At 44.6% G+C, this 19177-nt stretch overlaps 2 protein-coding genes across 2 annotated transcripts; both read left to right on the top strand.

Annotated features, from left to right (window-relative positions):
• Nucleotides 1-301: 301 nt before the first annotated feature.
• On the top strand, nucleotides 302-1240 carry LOC135972226 (olfactory receptor 52E2-like). Its single transcript, XM_065549386.1, has one exon. The coding sequence runs from the start codon at nucleotides 302-304 to the stop codon at nucleotides 1238-1240; it is 939 nt and encodes a 312-aa protein (XP_065405458.1).
• Nucleotides 1241-8116: 6876 nt separating this feature from the next.
• Nucleotides 8117-9055, top strand: LOC135972223 (olfactory receptor 52E2-like). The gene has a single exon (XM_065549380.1). The coding sequence runs from the start codon at nucleotides 8117-8119 to the stop codon at nucleotides 9053-9055; it is 939 nt and encodes a 312-aa protein (XP_065405452.1).
• The last annotated feature ends 10122 nt before the right edge of the window (nucleotides 9056-19177 follow it).

Here is a 19177-nt window from a genome sequence, read left to right as displayed (position 1 = left end):
CCAATGGGCATACACATCACAGTTTATTGACATCGAAATTCATCTGCCATCTTGCTCCCCATTCACTGGGATTGTTCAGTTCCCTCAGAGGACTTCTCTGGACTTGACTCTGAGCTAAATAATCTGGTGCCACTTGTAAATGTTACCACTTCACTGATCACCTCCAGTTCTAGATTGTTGATAAGTATAAAATATTTATCATACTATTTTCTATAAAATGTGTAACCCCCCTTCGCTGGGCTTCTCTCCCTTTACAGGCACCTGGAGCATTTCTGAGCCCAATCGATGCATTGACCACCTCATGGCAGTTATCAACATCACCCCCTCCCACCCTTCAACATTCATCTTAATGGGCATCCCCGGCCTGGAAGCTGCCCATGTCCTGATTTCCATCCCTTTCTCTATGTTCTACATTATCGGTCTGTTGGGAAATTTCACAGTTTTGTTTGTTGTAGGCAAAGAACAGTCTCTCCACAATCCAATGTACCTGCTGCTCTGCATGCTGGCGCTCACAGACATTGCCACACCTACCTTCGTTGTGCCAAATGCACAGTGTATATTTTGGTTCAATTTGAAAGGTATTACTATGGGTGGCTGCCTCACCCAGATGTTTTTCCTTCACACTGTTTCTCTTATGCACTCCGCCATCCTTGTGACAATGGCCTTTGATCGTTATGTTGCCATTTGTAAGCCTCTGAGATACAGCATCATCCTCAATAACACACGAATAGCTAAGCTAGGGTTTGTGGGTTTGATAAGAGCTGTTCTCTTCATTCTTCCTCTACCTCTGCTCCTGAGCCGGCAGCCATTCTGTGCGAATCGCATTATCCCCCACACTCAATGCGAGCACATAGCTGTGGTGAAGATGTCGTGTGGGGACATTACAGTGAACAGGGTATACGGCTTGGTGCTATTCTTTGTCGTCTACATGTCAGACCTGACGCTCATTGCCCTGTCCTATGGTCTGATCATCAAGGCTGTTCTCAGACTCTCCTCCAAGAAAGCGAACCAGAAAGCCCTCAACACCTGCACCGCCCACATCTGTGTGATGCTGACGTATTATACTCCCAGCCTCTTTTCCAACCTGACAAACCGGTTCGGTCAGGGCTTCGCTCCCCACATTCACATCATCTTGGCTGACCTCTATCTCCTCATCCCGCCCATGCTCAACCCAATCATTTATGGCGTCAAATCCAAAGAGCTTTGTGACAAAGTGGGCAAATACATCTGCAGAAAGTGATTGCCATGGGTCACTGCCTTGAAACCTGTGTGACAAGAAGGAGAAAGTACATCTCCTTCTTAATCAAGGGTGCTCTGTTTGAGCTTGGCTGAGCTTAGTATTGTGGAGAAATTTACCTGTTTTCTCTATGTCCAATACTTCAGGAAACCTGGAGGATAAATCAAAGACTAACAGTAACAAACTAATTCAGTGCAAAATGTGGACATTGACTAGCATCATGGAATGTAATTACAAAGAATTAATATGATAAATGTTATTGTTCTTTTTTCAGTATATAAGTTTGGGGCAAACTTGTCATTTTTTGAGTGAAACACCTGCAACCCTCGGTGAGGATACAGGTACCTGTACTGGTGTTTTGATTTTTAATTTGATTGTCACTTTATAGGTGTGTTGTTAATGTGGAAAAACTCCTGACAGGACTTGTAGGTTTTATTTTTTTTTTTAAATATAAAATCTGTACAAGGTATCTAATTAAATCTTTCATTTGTTATTTGATGTATAGGCCAATGCGTGAATGAAAACATGTTTCCGGAAGTAGATTGGGCTACTTTTAAGTTAGTTTTTAAGTGAATTTGGGCTCTTAATGCGTCCTCAGCACCTCAGGCTGGGCCAGAGGCTGAGCAACAATGCTGAGGCAGAGTCGTGGATCTGGAGCCGACCAGAGCCAGGAGATGGGGCAGCACAAACCAGCTGTGACAATGGTGAGGCAGGGCTGGGATACTGTGGGGTGTTGTGGGGACATAGCCAGGATAGTGGATGCCAGCCGTGCCACATGTAACACAGCAGCTAAGTGTGATGCACAACCGCAGAGAGTAAGGTGCAGTCTCCGTGCAGGAGACGTCACCTGATCAGAGGCACTTGAAGGTCAGACTGGGAGGGGGGACACGAACCCAATGGGAGGGTGGATGCTGGGAAGAAGGGACTTGCCACTAGGGTCTGTAGGTTCTCTTGTCCCTCTGTAGCAGTTGGTTGCCACTCGCAGTATCTTGTGGATATTCTTCCACTGTGACTAAACAACAAAGGAAAAGAAGAGGCAATAAGCCATCCTTCCAGTTCTCCTTTTGGTCCAGATGCAGGGTTCCCAGCATATCTATGAGTGCTCAGTTGAACCGCTCAGTACTCCCATTCCTTTGAGGCTGATAGGGCTTGGTTCTCCTCTTTGAAGTCCTCAAAAGTTTGCAAAGCTGGACAAGGAGATTAATTTCAAAATTTCTCCCCTGGTCCGTATGTATCCTTTCAAGGATGCCATAATGGCAGATAAACTGTTTCCACATCACCTTGGCCACCGTAGATGCCCACTGGTCATGAGTAGGCTATGCCTGAGCATAGCAAGTGAAGTGCTCAGTGATTAAAAGGACATTCTCAGTTTCCCCCGGGTTGGTTCCAGGGTGAGAAAGTTGAGGTACACTATATCCAGGGACCTACTGAGATGGATTGAGGTAAGTGGAGCTTTGCCTTCAGAGATGACTCTCTTTCTTAGGCAGCACCTTTCTCAAGAGAGGCACCACCCTAGGGTGGTGGATTGTGTGTGTGTCTCTGACCTGGGTGGCTGCCTGCCTGCCTCCGTAAAGCCAACTGCCTCTTGGTCAGCAGGTCAGGTGACATGGGCAGTTTCAAATCACACCCCCTTCGTTATATCCCCCTTTGCAGACACCCAGATTGCCCATGTCAAAGGCCTGTGCTGGGTTTGACCCCCAGTCTCATGGTGAACTGTTAGTATGGAGGATAGGATGGCCTCCCTCTGGGTTCTCTTTCAGCACCAGCCACTTCCCTGACCTGCTGATCACTGCATGATGTTCAAACCACATACCTTTCCCCAGATACCTCACATGGCCTGCTTTAGATGTAATATCACAATTATATACAAATGAGGACTATGGGGGCTACAGGGTGTTTCCCCAAGGTATAGCACGTCACAGGATGGATCTGTACTAGCTGGAATATATTAACGTAAATATCAAAACAACTTTGGTATACTCCCTTAAATCATCAGTTTACCCACAAACAAATCTAGTGTTCTCCCTTGAACCATTGTTCTTTCCCTACAACAACTCCTACCCACTCTCAAGTACACTAGCAACAACTCTGCCAGTTTCATGTGATGAACAGTGGACTTGTGAGCATCTTCTTTAATTCATGGCCTGACTTTGGTTCACCGCCTCTGGTTCAGTCCTCAAATCTTTCACCAGGGCTCAGATCTTGCACTGCTCCAGCCTCTCTCTTGCTATCACAGTGGCCAATCCTAGGAGAATAGATAAAGCCCCTCTCATCCCACTCCTCCATGTTGATTACCTAGTGGAAAGGACGGGCATGGTGTGACCATCTTAGGTCACTCAGTTATGGTGAATTGCAAAGAATGCAGCAGGCAATCCTCCAGCAAGCTGGTGGATATTCCATTACTTAGATTTACAAAGCCAGCACAAAACAGCTTCTATTATACTTCACTGGTTACTCAGAAGCCAAGAACACAGTTCCATTAAAATAATCACACCTCAGGCCTCCATCTAGACACACAAGTCAAATGTGATAAGGATTACTGAAAATCTCATTCCATCATATAAAAGAAAAGGTTCTACCAATCCCAAAGGATTGGAGACATTACCTCCCGGGTTATTGAGTTTTCCAAATCTTATCCAAATACATGCTTACTGCCAATTGTTAGTAACTAAACTAAAATGTATTAAAAGAAAAAAGAGTGTATGGTTAAAAGATCAATATATATACAGACGTAAATTCAATTCTTGAAGTTCAAATACATAGTAGAGATGGTGAGCTTTGCAGTTGCAAAGAGTTTTTTGAGAAATAATCAATAGGTTAGAGTCCAAAGTTTATATTTCAGGGCAGTACAGTCAGAACTGGGGTCTCAGTCCTTGTGGCTTAGGCTTCCCCTGCATGAAATCTCAATTAGATCTCAGATAAACAGCATCAGGACCCAAGGGCCTTTTATACAGTTTTCTAGCATTCACTTGACCATACAGTCCTGGGTAAACAATAGGTTTTTAGATGTAACCTTCTGTTTTATAAACACCACCGGTAATCAGTTACACAGATCAACAAAGGGCAATTTATCCATTAGGCAAACTATCATCAAAAATTTCAAAGAGACATATAGACATTGATCTTATTTCACCCAAGATTCATCTAAATGTTAATATTCCCTTTTGCCCTGACAATTTGATCCTCACTTAACAGCAAGTCACTTCTTATTCCTGAGGCTCAGAGGCTGAAGCTCTCCAGAGTCTATTTTCTGCTCTTCCCACTGTTCACAGAGTCGAGGGAACTGTCTGGGAGTCCTGGCCAACATGAGAGTCCGCAGGGACTCTACAGGGGAATCATAAAGGTCGCTGTACAGCACAGCTAGTGTCAGACATGTGAGACTCGTACACTGATTCTCAAGTCTCTGCCTTCCTGTCGCAGTAAGGAGATTCCCTCTCTCTGCAGTGTGGGATTTCGGTGAGTGGCCTGTTTCTGCAATAAAGTTAGTGCTGAGGGCTCAGGGTGTCAGAAACACCAAGGGATTTCCCTGGAATAATTGGAACTAAAAATTGATTAGAAATAGTTTAGACAAATATTTGTTTTTCAGATCAATTCCTTGTCTCTTACCGTGTCTTTCTATCTGTCTCAGTAGCTTCCTTTTTTCAGTCGATGTGGTTTTTCCTCGGGTTCACTCAAGCGTTCCAATTCAGCAACTTCACTGGTGTCTTAAGAAGGGCAGCCAAGGCCCCTGCAGTGGGTATCTGTGTTATCAGATTTTTCACAAGAAGAAGGGGATACACAGGATTTCATACAGTGGAAAGATTCTGCTCTCACATTCTGCCATCGGTGGGTCACTCCAGATTTGCACTGACCACCCTGAGAGCAAAATCAGGGCCCCTTTGTGTTTTGGGATCCCCATCTTTAATGTCTTGTCTCAGAATGCCACAAAAATTGGGGGTTTCCTTCAGACTTTTTAATCACCGTAGATAATAGTGCACTCTGTAGCAGTATGTGCAACTGGGAGTGATTGTCACAGCTGGGAGCTGAAATTAAGTACTAGGGATGAAGTATTGGACCATTGGGTTCAATGGCAGAACTCCCAGCACGGCTCAAAGTTCACCCTAAATCCTCAAGTAAGGATTTAAATGAATGTCCTGATTCACACCGAACATGAACTTCCAGTGAGTTCAACTGGAGTTGTCCTGTCGTTCCTAAAGATTTGGTGAGCTCATTTGAACCAAAGAGGAGCTGACAGGAGAGTTGCTGAAATCCTTAGAGGTTCATAGAATCAGAGAAGATTAGGGTTGGAAGAGACCTCAGGAAGTCATTTGTCCAACCCCCTTGCTCAAAGCAAGAACAATCCCCAACTAAATCAACCCAGCCAGGGCTTTGTCAAGCTAGGCCTTAATTCTCTAAGGATGGAGATTCCACCACCTCCCTAGATAACCCTCCTAGTGAAATAGTGTTTCCTAATATCTAATCTAGACTTTCCCCACTGCACCTTGACACCCTTGCTCTCAAATCCCCCCTCATTCTCCTCTTCTGCAGTCTAAACAAGCCCAATTCCTTTAGCATCTCCTCATAAGTTAGGTTCCCTGGTCCCCTAATCGTTTTCGTAAATGAACAATTAGGATAACATTTTTTTTCAGGGAGGAAGGGAGGGTCTGCTTTCTCTGTGGCACTGCATCTCTGGGTCTAGAGAGGATGAGAAGCATCAGAAGGGAGTAAAAAATAAAAGCGTGTGTCGGGCTTAGAGGAAACCAGGCGGTGATGGAAATCCCACTGTGGAAAGTTCAGGGATGCACAATGTTTATGTGTGTTGGTGGGAGGGGGGGGCGTGCTGTAGGAACAAGACAGTGGCACAGAGTCCTGACACTGGACAAAATAGGGAATGGGCATCCTGCCTAATGCACAGAGCAAAGAGACGTAATGAGGCGCCCTGAGATAGGGGGTGTCTCAGACTGTAACGCAATGTGGATCACACTATAGCAGATTGTCTCTGACCAATCCCCCATCTGGATAATCCCTCCACCCGTGATCAGCCCCACTACAGTCTTGTGGGAACGTTAGCAATTACCAACACAGAAAAGCAGCCTCAGGAAGGGGTGTCTGGGTTTCTAGCGGGCTGCAATATGTTAAAGCTTTGTGTCATTTTGAGGAAGAGTTACTCACACTGACTCCTTTTAGTTTCCGTGTCCTCTCTCCCTCCTGCTGGGTCTGTCCCTCCTTCCCTGCACAGCCTGAGCTGCTGCTGGGGTTCCCTTCACTGGAATAGGTCCCTTCACTGAATAGGTTCCTTTTCCCGGGTGCAGGCAGACACTGAGTTTAACCTAGTCTGAGGAGGTATTTCTATGAGCTGTCACTGTGGGATCTGGCACCTGATTGTGGTCCTGGCTGAGGTGCATCACTGAGTGGCAGGGCTGGAAGTTTTGGCTTGGGGAACATACACTGACAAGCAGACAGCACTGGTGGTTTTCTGGTAGGGACTGGGGTATATAGTCAGGTGGTCAGTACTGAGTGTTATGGAGGTGGGGAGAAGGGTATAGATGGACAAGCAGGCAGTGCTTAGGGTTGTGGGTGTAGGTAGGGAGATCTATACAGAGAAGCAGGGAGCACTGTGGTTTGTTGGGAGAGGCTGAAGGTGTAAAATCTCACTATCCATGTACATGTCCAAACCCTTCCTCATTCTTGCTTAGCTCATGGCCTCAAATACATCTTGTGGCAAGGAGTTCCTCAATCTACTTAGGCATTGAGGGAAGAAAACATTCTATTTTTATCAGTTTTGAATTTACAATACTTCAGTTTAGTTCAGGGGTAGGCAACCTATGGCACGCGTGACGAAGGCGGCACGCAAGCTGATTTTCAGTGGCACTCACACTGCCCGGGACCTGGCTACCGGTCCAGGGGGCTCTGCATTTTAATTTAATTTTAAATGAAGCTTCTTAAACATTTTAAAAACTTTATTTACTTTACATACAACAATAGTTTAGTTATATATTATAGTCTTATAGAAGAAGACCTTCTAAAAATGTTAAAATGTAGGACTGGCACGCGAAACCTTAAATTAGAGTGAATAAATGAAGACTCGGCACACCACTTCTGAATGGTTGCCGACCCATGGTTTAGTTGAATGTCCTCTTGATCTTGTGTTATGAGACAGGGAGAATATATTCTCCATCTACTCTACCAGTGAGTATTTTTTCATATCTCCTCTTATTCATCTCCTCTGTAGCGTAACAATCCCAGTCTTTTCAACCTCTCTCTGGATGAGAGTTTCCCCAGGGCCTTGATCATTCTCCTCGCCCTGGACTTAACCCCTCTAGTTCTGCAATATCCTGTGTGAGAAGGGTGCACAATACTACACAGAGGAGACCGGATAGGGTGAAACATTGAATGACTGATCTCAGGGCATTGTATTTTCCATATGACTTCCCATCCTACTCCTGCTGGATCCCAATGTTTTGTTTAGTTTCTGTCTGTGCTTGCACTGTGAGCAGGGTTTCACAGAGCTGTGTACCATGACACCCAGGTCCTTGTCCTGAGTTCATATAGTTGAATCAGAACCTTGTAAAGTGTTTTAGGAGTTTCAGCTTTTTCCTCCAATGGGCATAAACATCACAGTTTATTGACATCGAAATTCATCTGCCATCTTGCTCCCCATTCACTTGGATTGTTCAGTTCCCTTAGCGGACTCCTCTGGACTTGACTCAGAGGTAAATAATCTGGTGCCACTTGTAAATGTTACCACTTCACTGATCACCTCCCATTCTAGATTGTTGGTAACTATAAAATATTTATCATACTATTTTCTATAAAGTGTGTAACCCCTCTTCGCTGGGCTTCTCTCCCTTTACAGGTACCTGGAGCATTTCTGAACGCAATCGATGCATTGACCACGTCATGGCAGTTTTCAACATCACCCACTTTTACCCTTCAACATTCATCCTAATGGGCATCCCCGGCCTGGAACCTGCCCATGTCCTGATTTCCATCCCTTTCTCTATGTTCTACATTATCGGTCTGTTGGGAAATTTCGCAGTTTTGTTTGTTGTAGGCAAAGAGCAGACTCTCCACAATCCAATGTACATGCTGCTCTGCATGCTGGCACTCACAGACATTGCCACACCTACCTTCGTCGTGCCAAATGCACTGTGTATATTTTGGTTCAATTTGAAAGGTATTACTATGGGTGGCTGCCTCACCCAGATGTTTTTCCTTCACACTGTTTCTCTTATGCATTCCACCATCCTTGTGACAATGGCCTTTGATCGTTATGTTGCCATTTGTAAGCCTCTGAGATACAGCATCATCCTCAGTAACACACGAATAGCTAAGCTAGGGTTCGTGGGTTTGATAAGAGCTGTTCTCTTCATTCTTCCCCTGGTCCTGCTCCTGAGCCGGCAGCCATTCTGTGCGAATCACATTATCCCCCACACGCAATGCGAGTACAGTTCTGTGATGAAGATGTCATGTGGGGACATTACGGTGAACACGATATACGGCTTGGTGCTATTCTTTGTAGTCAACATTTCAGACCTGACGCTCATTGCCCTGTCCTATGGTCTGATCATCAAGGCTGTTCTCAGACTCTCCTCCAAGAAAGCCCACCAGAAAGCCCTCAACACCTGCACCACCCACATCTGTGTGATGCTAACGTTTTATACTCCCAGCCTCTTTTCCAACCTGACAAACTGGATCGGTCAGGGCTTCGCTCCCCACATTAACATCATCTTGGCTGACCTCTATCTCCTCATCCCGCCCATGCTCAACCCAATCATTTATGGGGTCAAATCCAAAGAGCTTCGTGAAAAAGTGGGCAAATACATCTGCAGAAAGTGATTGCCATGGGTCACTGCCTTGAAACCTGTGTGACAAGAAGGAGAAATCAAGGGTGCCCTGTTTGAGTTTGGCTGAGCTTAGTGTTGTGGGGAAATTTACCTGTTTTCTCTATGTCCAATACTTCAGGAAGCCTGGAGGATAAACCAAAGACTAACAGTAACAAACTAATTCAATGTAAAATGTGGACATTGACTAGCATCATGGAATGCAATTAGAAAGAATTAATATGTTAATGTTACTGCTGTTTTTTCAGTATATAAGTTTTGGGCTAATTTGGGGCTATATTTCATGCCACCATTTGTCATTTTTTGTGTGAAACACCTGCAACCCTCAATGAGGATACAAGTATCTGTACTGGTGTTTTGATTTTTAATTTGATTGTCACCTTATAGGTTTGTTGTTAATCTGGAAAAACTCCTGAGAGGACTTGTAGGATTTTTTTTTTTATATATAAAATCTGTATTAGGCATCTAATGAAATCTTTCATTTGTTATTTGATGTTTAGGCCAATGCGTGAATGAAAATTTTTTTCCGGAAGTAGATTGGGCTACTTTTAAGTTAGTTTTTAAGTGAATTTGGGCTCTTAATGCGTCCTCAACACCTCAGGTTGCGCCAGAGGCCGAGCAACAGTGCTGAGGCAGAGTCGTGGATCTGGAGCCGACCAGAGCCAGGAGATGGGGCAGCACAAACCAGCTGTGACAATGGTGAGGCAGGACTGGGATACTGTGGGGTGTTGTGGGGACATAGCCAGGATAGTGGATGCCAGCCGTGCCACATGTAACACAGCAGCTAAGTGTGATGCACAACCGCGGAGAGTAAGGTGCAGTCTCCGTGTAGGAGACGTCACCTGATCTGAGGCACTTGAAGGTCAGACTCGGAGGGGGGACACGAACCCAATGGGAGGGCGGATGCTGGGAAGAAGGGATTTGCCACTAGAGTCTGTAGGTTCTCTTGTCCCTGTGTAGCAATTGGTTGCCACTCACAGTATCTTGTGGATATTCCTCCACTGTGACTAAACAACAAAGGAAAAGAAGTGGCAATAAGCCATCCTTCCAGTTCTCCTTTTGTTCCGGATGCAGGGTTCCCAGCATATCCATGAGTGCTCAGTTGAACCGCTGAGTAGTCCCATTCCTTTGAGACTGATAGGGCTTGGTTCTCACCTTTGAAGTCCTGAAAAGTTTGCAAAACTGGACCAGGAGATTAATTTCAAAATGTCTCCCCTGGTCCGAATGTATACTTTCAGGGATGCCATAATGGCAGATAAACTGTTTCCACATCACCTTGGCCGCAGTAGATGCCCACTGGTCATGAGTAGGCTATGCCTGAGCATAGCAAGTGAAGTGCTCAGTGATTAAAAGGACATTCTCAGTTTCCCCCGGGATGGTTCCAGGGTGAGAAAGTTGAGGTACACTATATCCAGGGACCTACTGATATGGATTGAGGTAAGTTGAGCTTTGCCTTCAGAGATGACTCTCTTTCTTAGGCCGCACCTTTCTCAAGAGAGGCACCACCCTAGGATGCTGGATTGTACGTGTGTCTCCTCTCGCCTGGGTGGCTGCCTCCCTGCCTCCGTAAAGTCAACTGCCTCTCGGTCAGCAGGTCAGGTGACATGGGCAGTATCAAATCACACCCCCTTCGTTATATCCCCCTTTGCAGTCGCCCCGATTGCCCATGTCAAAGGCCTGTGCTGGGTTTGACCCCCAGTCTCATGGTGACCCTCAGTCTCGTGGCAAGTCTCACTCCAGTGGCTCTGACTCTGCATCTCGTTCATTCTTCCCCAGCTCCCGGTTCTGGTCTGTTCCAGCTGCAGCTCCCCAGCTCTGCCTCAGCACCGCTGCTCCGCCTCCAGCCCAACCCTGACTCTTCTGGCTGAGCCATTACAAACATTGACTATCTCCCCTTGTAAGTACTCTCACACTTCTTATCACACTGTCTGTACTCGGCTAGCTTGATTATCACTTCAAAAGTTTTTTTTTTTTTTTTTTCTCTTAATTAATTGGCCTCTCAGAGTTGGTAAGACAACTCCCACCTGTTTATGCTCTCTGTATGTGTGTATATATATCTCCTCATTATATGTTCCATTCTATATGCATCCGAAGAAGTGGGCTGTAGTCCACGAAAGCTTATGCTCTAATAAATTTGTTAGTCTCTAAGGTGCCACAAGTACTCCTGTTCTTCTTTCTTCTGGCTTGGTTCTGCTGCTCTGCCTCTGGACGGGCTCTGGCTTTTTGGCTGCTTCTCTGGCCCCTCTGGGTCGGGCTGGGGTTGCCAGATTTCCACTGCAGTAATAGTCCAAAGTCCCTTAAAAAGTTACCTAAAAGTGGCCCAATCAATTTCTTGAAACAAATAGTTTTTCATTAACATATTGGTCTGTACATCATTAGACACCTAGTACAGATTTGATTTTTTTTTTAAGCTACACGCTCCAGCAGGAGTTCTTCCACATTAGCAACAAAGCTATGAAATGACAATCAAATTTGAAATCAAAACCCCCTTCGTGGTGTTGAAATATACACATGTATTAATATATATTGTGATTTATATGTCCATGTAATATGTTATGGGTTGTTGAGGCCTGGTATGAATGACACATTCTTATTATAAATATCTGTGCTGTGACTTAGTAACTGAAGGAAGAACTTAAGATCCAGAACTATTAGAATTATTTGTGCAAAAAACAATCTCGTTATGTTCTGGAAAAATACTTAGACCCATCAGAAAAGGAATCAACAGCTAGACGGACAAGAATTGGAGGACATGTTGGTCCGACCAGGATTGTCTCTTTGGAATTGCATGGGTAGAAGGCCTAGTTGTTACCTATCAGCTCTGTGTTCTTGGGGAACCAGCGTGCCATATACAGCCTTTCTGACTCATGAAGGACCCCCCCTCCCCGCCCAGCCTCTTATCGAACCAAAACTGATCAGAAGAAAGACTTACAAAGAGCAATGAAAAGGCGGTGGGAGACACATCTAAGCCCCTCCGGACAAGGGTGTCAGGATTAAGGAAACTCCCCTAGCTTCATTTGCATCAAGGATGGGACAGGGAGGCATCTCCATTAGCATACAGAATGGAGAACAGAGATTCCAAGGCAAGAATTGCACTAAACGTGGGACCAGGAAAGCACTGAAGCATTGAATGATGGGAAATCTCTGCTCCAGATGTTAATGAACCACGCCTGCACACACCCAGTTCAGTAATTGTCAGAACAATTGTAGTAAAAAATCCTCTCTTAGTATCCAAAATACTGAAGCTGCATAACTGCATTGTAAGCTTCCTCAAAGGACCACCACCCATAGCCAGGAATGATCAGTTCTTATTGTCTAGCCTGATCAAAACAACTTTGGTATACTCCCTTAAATCATCAGTTTACCCAGAAACAAATCGAGTGTTCTCCCTTGAACCATTGTTCTTTCCCTACGACAACTCCTACCCACACTCAAGTAAGTGTTCTGATGCCTGGATCCAAAATCTGCCTCAGTTTCATTGGGATTTTACCTTTTCCTGACTGATCGTGCTGGGGGCCCAGCACTCTGGCCCCTCAGCCACCACCAATCACCTCCTGGGAACATCTGGGAACCCCGATGAAATCAAGCTTCATGGAGTGGTGAGAACCCGTCTCTCTCTCTATCTTTAGCCTTCTGACCTTGACTTTTTTAATTCAATTGAAAAAATATATAATACTATAATTATTTTGTTTGTTTGGATCCCCCATTAGCTGGCAATAAGTAACTTTCATGGTTAACTGATTGCTTCTCTCTCTTTCTCTCCCCCTCATGAGTGTTTTTGGCTTCCCCATTCACTCTGCAAAAATACTCCTCGTACCTAAGCTAAAGATCCCTGCAGTGCCCATTGGATATTGCAATCCATAGTATACTGGTTTGAACCTTGAAATCTGGGTCAGTCCCCTTAGTTGGTGTTTTCAGTCTTCTCCTCGGTGTCCTTGTTGCTTGCAGCAAAGTTGGGAGCAAGAGAAACACCCGGCATGTAGCCACTTAGTTCTGTTTTATACAAATAACAAGTCCAGGCATGTCTGGGGGCCTTGCTGAGTCTCCAGGACAGGCTGATCTATTCCCCTGGTGTAGCTGCATGCAGGTGAGTCATTAAATTGTAACTTTCTTGCTGGACAATGGCTGGTGATTTCTGTTCAACAGCAGCTACCCAGGTATTGGTTACCTCGCCTGTCATTGTCTGTGTAGAGCCAGTATCTGGGTGCCTCCCAAACCCACAGAATGTTTTAGAGAAAACCACACAATTCCATTCTTATAATTTCATATGTATTGATGATACCCATTTAGATAGAACAATGATGTTCAGCAGATCGTAACCTTTCCCCAGATACCTCACATGGCCTGCTTTAACATCACAATTATATACAAATGAGGAATATGGGGGTTACAGGGTGTTTCCCCAAGGTATAGCACGTCACAGGATGGATCTGCACTAGCTGAAATATATTAACGTAAATATCAAAACAACTTTGGTATACTCCCTTAAATCATCAGTTTACCCACAAACAAATCTAGTGTTCTCCCTTGAACCATTGTTCTTTCCCTACAACAACTCCTACCCACACTCAAGTACACTAGCAACAACTCTGCCAGTTTCATGTGATGAACTGTGGACTTGTGAGCATCTGCTTTAATACATGGCCTGACTTTGGTTCACCGCCTCTGGTTCAGTCCTCAAATCTTGCACCAGGGCTCAGATCTTACACTGCTCCAGGCTCTCTCTTGCTATCACACTGGCCAGTCATAGGAGAATACCTAAAGCCCCCTCTCATCCCACTCCTCCATGTTGATAACCTAGTGGAAAGGACGGGCATGGTGTGACCAGGGTCCCATTGCGGGCCTGTCAAGGCTGGATCCCCACTTTGAACTTTAGGGTACAAATGTAGGGGCCTGCATGAAAAACTTCTAAGCTTAACTACCAGCTTAGCTCTGGTTCTGCTGCCACCATTTCAATGGATTCCATTCCTGGGAAACCTTGAAAAACCATCACCAAATCCCTGGTGAAAACAGATCCAAACCCCTTGGATCTTAAAACAAGGGGAAATTAACCATTCCCCTCCTTCCTCCCACCAACTCCTGGTGAATCAAGATCCAAACCCCTTGGATCTTAAAACAAGGAGAAATTAACCATTCCCCTCCTTCCTCTCACCAACTCCTGGTGAATCAAGATCCAAACCCCTTGGATCTTAAAACAAGGAGAAATTAACCATTCCCCTCCTTCCTTCCACCAACTCCTGGTGAATCAAGATCCAAACCCCTTGGATCTTGAACAAGGAAAAATCAATCAGGTTCTTAAAAAGAAGGTTTTTAATTAAAGAAAAAGGTAAAAATCATCTCTGTAAAATCAGTATGGAAATTAACCTTACAGGGTAATCAAACTTAAAGAGCTCAGAGGACTCCCCTCTAGTCTCAGGTTCAAAGTACAGCAAACAAAGATAAACACTCTAGTAAAAGGTACATTTACAAGTTGGGAAAAACAAAGGAAAACTAACACGCCTTGCCTGGCTATTTACTTACAAGTTTGAAATAGGAGAGACTTGTTTAGAAAGATGTGGAGAACCTGGATTGATGTCTGGTCCCTCTCAGTCCCGAGAACGAACACACTCCCAAACAAAGAACACAAACAACAGCTTTCCCCCCGCCCCCCAAGATTTGAAAGTATCTTGTCCCCTTATTGGTCCTTTAGGTCAGATGCCAGCCAGGTTACCTGAGCTTCTTAACCCTTTACAGGGAAAAGGATTTTGGAGTCTCTGGCCAGGGGGGGTTTTATAGTACTGTACACAGGACAGCTATTACCCTTCCCTTTATAGTTATGACAGGGCCATGTTAGGTCACTCAGTTATGGTGAATTGCAACGAATGCAGCAGGCAATCCTCCAGCAAGCTGGTGGATATTCCAGTACTTAGATTTACAAAGCCAGCACAAAACAGCTTCTATTATACTTCACTGGTTACTCAGAAGCCAAGAACACAGTTCCATTAAAATAACCACACCTCAGGCCTCCATCTAGACACACAAGTCAAATGTGATAAGGATTACTGAAAATGTCATTCCATCACATAAAAGAAAAGGTTCTACCAATCCCAAAGGATTGAGACATTACCTCCCAGGTTATCGAGGTTTCCAAATCTTATCTAAATACATGCTTACCGCCAATTGTTAGTAACTAAACTAAAATGTATTAAAAGAAAAAAGAGTGAATGGTTAAAAGATCAATATATATACAGACGTAAATTCAAATCTTGAAGTTCAGATACATAGTAGAGATGATGAGCTTTGCAGTTGCAAAGAGTTCTTTGAGATATAATCCATAGGTTAGAGTCCAAAGTTTATATTTCAGGGCAGTACAGTCAGCACTGGGGTCTCAGTCCTTGTGGCTTAGGATGCATGAAATCTCAATTAGATCTCAGATAAACAGCATCAGGACCCAAGGGCCTTTTATACAGGTTTCTAGCATCCACTTGACCATACAGTGCTCGGTAAACAATAGGCTTTAGATGTAACCTTCTGTTTTATAAACACCACCGGTAATCAGTTACACAGATCAACAAAGGGCAATGTATCCATTAGGCAAACTATCATCACAAACTTCAAAGAGACATATAGACATTGATCTTATTTCACCCAAGATTCATCTAAATGTTAATATTCCCTTTTGCCCTGACAATTTGAGCCGCTCTTAACAGCAAATCAATTCTTATTCCTGAGGCTCACAGGCTGAAGCTCTCCAGAGTCTATTTTCTGCTCTTCCCACTGTTCATGGTGCGGAGGGAATTGTCTGGGAGTCCTGGCCAACATGAGAGTCCTCAGGGACTGTACAGGGGAATCATAAAGGTCGCTGTAACGCACAGCAAGTGTCAGACATGTGAGACTCAAACACTGATTCTCAAGTCTCTGCCTTCCTGTCGCAGTAAGGAGATTCCCTCTCTCTGCAGTGTGGGATTTCGGTGAGTGGCCTGTTTCTGCAATAAAGTTAGTGCTGAGGGCTCAGGGAGGGTTCCAGAGTTCATGCCAAGAACCACGTGGGCAGGAATTCAGCAGCACAAATAACTTGAACTGCTTAATATTGTCAGAAACATCAAGGGATTTCCCTGGAATAATTGGAACTAAAAATTGATTAGAAATAGTTTAGACAAATATTTGTTTTTCAGATCAATTCCTTGTCTCTTACCGTGTCCTTCTCTCTGTCTCAGTAGCTTCCTTTTTTTGGTCTATGTGGTTTTTCCTCTGGTTCACTCAAACGTTCCAATTCAGCAACTTCACTGGCGTCTTAAGAAGGGCAGCCAAGGCGTCTGCAGTGGGTATCTGTGTTATCAGATTTTTCACAAGAAGAAGGGGATACACAGGATTTCATAGAGTGGAAAGATTCTGCTCTCACATTCTGCCATCGGTGGGTCACTCCAGATTTGCACTGACCTCCCTGAGAGCAAAATCAGGGCCTCTGTGTGTTTTGGAATCCTCATCTTTAATACCTTGTCTCAGAATGCCACAAAAATTGGGGGTTTCCTTCAGATTTTTTCATCAGCGTAGAGAATAGTGCTCTCTGTAGCAGGATGTGAAGGTGGGAGTGATTGTCACAGCTGGGGGCCGAAATTAAGTACTAGGGATGAAATATTTGGACCATTGAGTTCAATGGCAGAACTTGCAGCACGGCCCAAAGTTCACCCTAAATCCTCAAGTAAGGAATAGTGTTTCCTAATATCCAATCTAGACTTTCCACACTGCAACTTGAGACCATTGCTCTCAAATGCCCCCTCATTCTCCTCTTCTGCAGTCTAAACAAGCCCAATTCCTTTAGCATCTCCTCATAAGTTAGGTCCCCTTTCCCCTAATCGTTTTCGTAAATGAACAATTAGGATAACATTTTTTTTCAGGGAGGAAGGGAGGGTCTGCTTTCTCTCTGGCCCAGGATCTCTGGGTCTAGAGAGGATGAGAAGCATCAAAAGGCAGTAAAAAATAAAAGCATGTGTCTGGCTTAGAGGAAACCAGGCGGTGATGGAAATCCCACTGTGGAAAGTTCAGGGATGCACAATGTTTATGTGTGTTGGTGGGGGGGGGGGGGCGTGCAGTAGGAACATGACAGTGGCACAGAGTCCTGACACTGGACAAAATAGGGAATGGGCATCCTGCCTAATGCACAGAGCAAAGAGACGTAATGAGGCCCCCTGGGATAGGGGGTGTCTCAGACTGTAACGCAATGTGGATCACACTATAGCAGATTGTCTCTGACCAATCCCCCATCTGGACTATCCCTCCTCCCGTGATCAGCCCCACTACAGTCTTGTGGGAACGTCAGCAATTGCCAACATGGAAAAGCAGCCTCAGGAAGGGGTGTCTGGGTTTCTAGCGGGCTGCAATATTTTAAAGCTTTGTATCGTTTTGAGGAAGAGTTACTAACCCTGGCTCTTTTTAGTCTCCATGTCCTCTGTCCCTCCTGCTGGGTCTGTCTCTCCTTCCCTTCACCGCCTGAGCTGCTGCTGGTGTTCCCTTCACTGGAATAGGTCCCTTCACTGAATAGGTTCCTTTTCACGGCTGTAGGCAGACACTGAGTTTAACCTAGTCTGAGAAAGTATTTCTGTGAATTGTCGCTGTGGGGTCTGGCACCTGATTATGGTCCTGGCTGAGGGGTATCACTGTGTGGCAGGGCTGGAAGTTGTGGTTGAGGAATATACATTGACAAGCGGCCAGCACTGGAGGTTTTCTGGCTGCGACAGGGGTATATAGTCGGGTGGGCAGGACTGAGTGTTATGGAGTTGGGGATAAGGGTATAGATGGACAAGCAGGCAGTGCTGAGGGTTGTGGGGGTAGGTAGGGAGATCTATACAGAGAAGCAGGCAGCACTGTGGTTTGTTGGGAGAGGCTGAACGTTTAAAGTCTCACTATCCATGTACGTGTTCAAACCCTTCCTCATTCTTGCTTAGCTCATGGCCTCAAATACATCTTGTGGCAAGGAGTTCCGCAATCTATTTAGGCATTGAGGGAAGAAAATATTCTATTTTTATCAGTTATGAATTTACAATAGTTCAGTTTAGTTCAGGGGTAGGCAACCTATGGCACGCGTGACGAAGGCGTCACGCAAGCTGATTTTCAGTGGCACTCACACTGCCCGGGACCTGGCTACCGGTCCAGGGGGCTCTGCATTTTAATTTAATTTTAAATGAAGCTTCTTAAACATTTTAAAAACTTTATTTACTTTACATACAACAATAGTTTAGTTATATATTATAGTCTTATAGAAGAAGACCTTCTAAAAATGTTAAAATGTAGGACTGGCACGCGAAACCTTAAATTAGAGTGAATAAATGAAAACTCGGCACACATCACTTCTGAAAGGTTGCCGACCCCTTGTTTAGTTGAATGTCCTCTTGATCTTGTGTTATGAGAAAGGGAGAATATATTCTCCATCTACTCTACCTGTGAGTATTTTTTCATATCTCCTCTTCTTCATCTCCTCTGTAGCGTAACAATCCCAGTCTTTTCAACCTCTCTCTGGATGAGAGTTTCCCTAGGCCCTTGATCATTCTCCTTGCCCTGGACTTAACCCCTATAGTTCTGCAATATCCTGTGTGAGAAAGGTGCACAATACTACACAGAGGAGACCAGAAAGGGTGAAACATTGAATGACTGATCTCATGGCAATGATTTCCCATCCCACTCCTGCTGGATCCCAATGTTTTGTTTAGTTTCTGTCTGTGCTTGCACTGTGAGCAGGGTTTCACAGAGCTGTGTACCATGACACCCAGGTCCTTGTCCTGAGTTCTTATAGTTAAATCAGAACCTTGTAAAGTGTTTTAGGAGTTTCAGCTTTTTCCTCCAATGGGCATACACATCACAGTTTATTGACATCGAAATTCATCTGCCATCTTGCTCCCCATTCACTTGGATTGTTCAGTTCCCTCAGAGGACTTCTCTGGACTTGACTCTGAGCTAAATAATCTGGTGCCACCTGTAAATGTTGCCACTTCACTGATCACCTCCAGTTCTAGATTGTTGATAACTAAAAAATATTTATCATACTATTTTCTATAAAGTGTGTAACCCCCCTTTGCTGGGCTTCTCTCCCTTTACAGTCACCTGGAGCATTTATGAGCCCAATCGATGCATTGACCACGTC

This window comes from Chrysemys picta, chromosome 1, assembly GCF_011386835.1.
Source record: "Chrysemys picta bellii isolate R12L10 chromosome 1, ASM1138683v2, whole genome shotgun sequence".
Taxonomy (NCBI): Eukaryota; Metazoa; Chordata; order Testudines; family Emydidae; genus Chrysemys; species Chrysemys picta.
The sequence above is the reverse complement of the archived record's forward strand: the minus strand, read 5'-3'. Positions and strand labels throughout refer to the sequence as shown.